At 72.8% G+C, this 2,389-nt stretch overlaps 1 protein-coding gene across 1 annotated transcript; it reads left to right on the forward strand.

Annotated features, from left to right (window-relative positions):
- The first annotated feature begins 478 nt into the window (after window positions 1-478).
- On the forward strand, window positions 479-1,884 carry FOXL2 (forkhead box L2). Its single transcript, XM_039218197.1, has one exon. It carries the CDS (start codon window positions 730-732, stop codon window positions 1,867-1,869), a length of 1,140 nt encoding a protein of 379 aa, XP_039074128.1. The 5' UTR covers window positions 479-729; the 3' UTR covers window positions 1,870-1,884.
- The last annotated feature ends 505 nt before the right edge of the window (window positions 1,885-2,389 follow it).

Below are 2,389 nucleotides of genomic sequence, written 5' to 3' on the forward strand. Positions count from 1 at the left end.
TCGGCGCGCCTCTCCTCGCTAGGGCCCGAACTCCCTGGGCACTGGCCGAGTGCGGACGGACCCCTCCGGGGCCCTCGACATCTCCCGGCCCCAGCCGCAGAGCGAGCCCCGGCGGATTGCAAGGGCTTGCGAGAGCGTGAGCCGGGTCGTCCGCCGGGCCCCCTCAGCTCGCTGGGCGGGGGCAGGCCGGTCCGCGCTGTGCGGGGCGTTTACAAAAAGTGACTTGGAGATGAACTCGCCCGTGCGCGACTGGCCGCCCCGCTATAGGGGCGAAGGCGCCTGACGCAAGCGGAACTCCGCGGAGCCCATACGAATCAGAACTGAGCGAGGCTCCTGGCGCACTAGGGACACCAGGAGGCAGCTCCGCCAGAGACGCGGGTCGTGCCTCGGGAAACCGGCGGGTGGGGGGAGGGGAAGAGCGCCGAAAAGAAAACCCACCGAGGCGGGGACTGGCCTGGGCGGGGAGGGGCGGCGGGCCCGGAGCCCCTCTCTGTTGGGCGGACTCCCCATGGCCAGAGGCTGAGCTCCACTCCCGCCAGCCGCTCCCTAGGGGAAGGGGAAGAGGAGAGGAAAGGAGCGAGAGGCCGCCAGCGAGCGAGCACGGGCGGCATCCGCAGTCTCCAGAAGTTTGAGACTCGGCGGTGAGCGAACTTGTGCGCCGGGACTCTGCCGCGCCAGCGCCGGGGGGAAAGAGCAGGGGCTGCCTGGCCGCCGTGCGCCGGCTTTGTCATGATGGCCAGCTACCCCGAGCCCGAGGACGCCGCGGGGGCCCTGCTGGCCCCGGAGACCGGCCGCGCAGCCAAGGAGCCCGAGGCGCCGCCGCCGCCGCCGCCGAGCCCCGGCAAGGGAGGCGGCGGCGGCGCCGGGACAGCCCCGGAGAAACCCGACCCCGCGCAGAAGCCCCCGTACTCGTACGTGGCGCTCATCGCCATGGCGATCCGCGAGAGCGCCGAAAAGAGGCTCACCCTGTCCGGCATCTACCAGTACATTATTGCCAAGTTCCCTTTCTACGAGAAGAACAAGAAGGGCTGGCAAAATAGCATCCGCCACAACCTCAGCCTCAACGAGTGCTTCATCAAAGTGCCGCGCGAGGGCGGCGGCGAGCGCAAGGGCAACTACTGGACGCTGGACCCGGCCTGCGAGGACATGTTCGAGAAGGGCAACTACCGGCGCCGCCGCCGCATGAAGCGGCCCTTCCGGCCGCCGCCCGCGCACTTCCAGCCCGGCAAGGGGCTCTTCGGGGCCGGCGGCGCCGCGGGCGGCTGCGCCGTAGCTGGCGCGGGGGCCGACGGCTACGGCTACCTGGCGCCCCCCAAGTACCTGCAGTCCGGTTTCCTCAACAACTCGTGGCCACTACCGCAGCCGCCCTCACCCATGCCCTACGCCTCCTGCCAGATGGCGGCGGCCGCTGCAGCGGCGGCGGCTGCCGCCGCAGCCGCGGGCCCGGGCAGTCCGGGCGCGGCCGCGGTGGTCAAGGGGCTGGCCGGCCCGGCCGCCTCGTACGGGCCGTACTCACGCGTGCAGAGCATGGCGCTGCCTCCCGGCGTGGTGAACTCGTACAACGGCCTGGGAGGCCCGCCGGCCGCGCCCCCGCCGCCACCGCACCCCCACTCACACCCGCACGCACACCATCTGCACGCGGCCGCCGCACCCCCGCCGGCCCCGCCGCACCACGCGGCAGCCGCGCCGCCCCCGGGCCAGCTCAGCCCCGCCAGCCCTGCCACCGCCGCGCCCCCGGCGCCCGCGCCCTCTAACGCGCCCGGCCTGCAGTTCGCCTGCGCCCGGCAGCCCGAGCTCGCCATGATGCATTGCTCTTACTGGGACCACGACAGCAAGACCGGCGCGCTGCACTCGCGCCTCGATCTCTGAGAACCCGGCGCACGCCGGCTGCGAGGACGCAGGGACGTGCGACGCCGGCCTCAGCCGCAGCCCCCGCCGCCGGCCGGACCACGCGCCCTCTGTGGGGCCATCTTCTGAGCCAGCGTCCAAGGCCCTCTGCGCCTCCTCGCTCCCCCTGCAGCTCCTCTCGCCCCTCTTTGTCTCCTCCGCTTCTTCTCCTGTGCTCTCCTCCCTGCCCTGTCTGCCCCCTCGCTCCTCCGGCCTGCAGGCCGCCTCTCCGGCAGCCTTTTGCAGGCCTCGTCTCCTCCCGGCGCCCGAGCGTCCGGGCTGGACGCCCCAGGTCAAAATGCAGAGCGGGGAGGAAGTGCCGGGGCCGGGCGTCGGCCGTGCAGCCCTCCTGGCCTTCTCACACAGGTCGGTGCGCTCGCGCTGGGCTTTCCTCGCCCGGCTGCCGCGCAGTCCCAGGCTGGAAGCGTCGGTCCGGGCGGGCAACCAGCAGCCGCGGTGCCCGAGGAAGGGACAAACGTGCGTTTGCTCCACGTAGCCTCCT

The sequence above is a fragment of the Hyaena hyaena genome, unplaced genomic scaffold, assembly GCF_003009895.1.
Source record: "Hyaena hyaena isolate Hyena2069 unplaced genomic scaffold, ASM300989v1 scaffold_745, whole genome shotgun sequence".
Classification (NCBI taxonomy): Eukaryota; Metazoa; Chordata; class Mammalia; order Carnivora; family Hyaenidae; genus Hyaena; species Hyaena hyaena.

Coding starts and splice junctions, on each gene's coding strand:
- FOXL2 (XM_039218197.1), top strand. CDS start 730: ATGATGGCCAGCTACCCCGAGCCCGAGGACGCCGCGGGGGCCCTGCTG.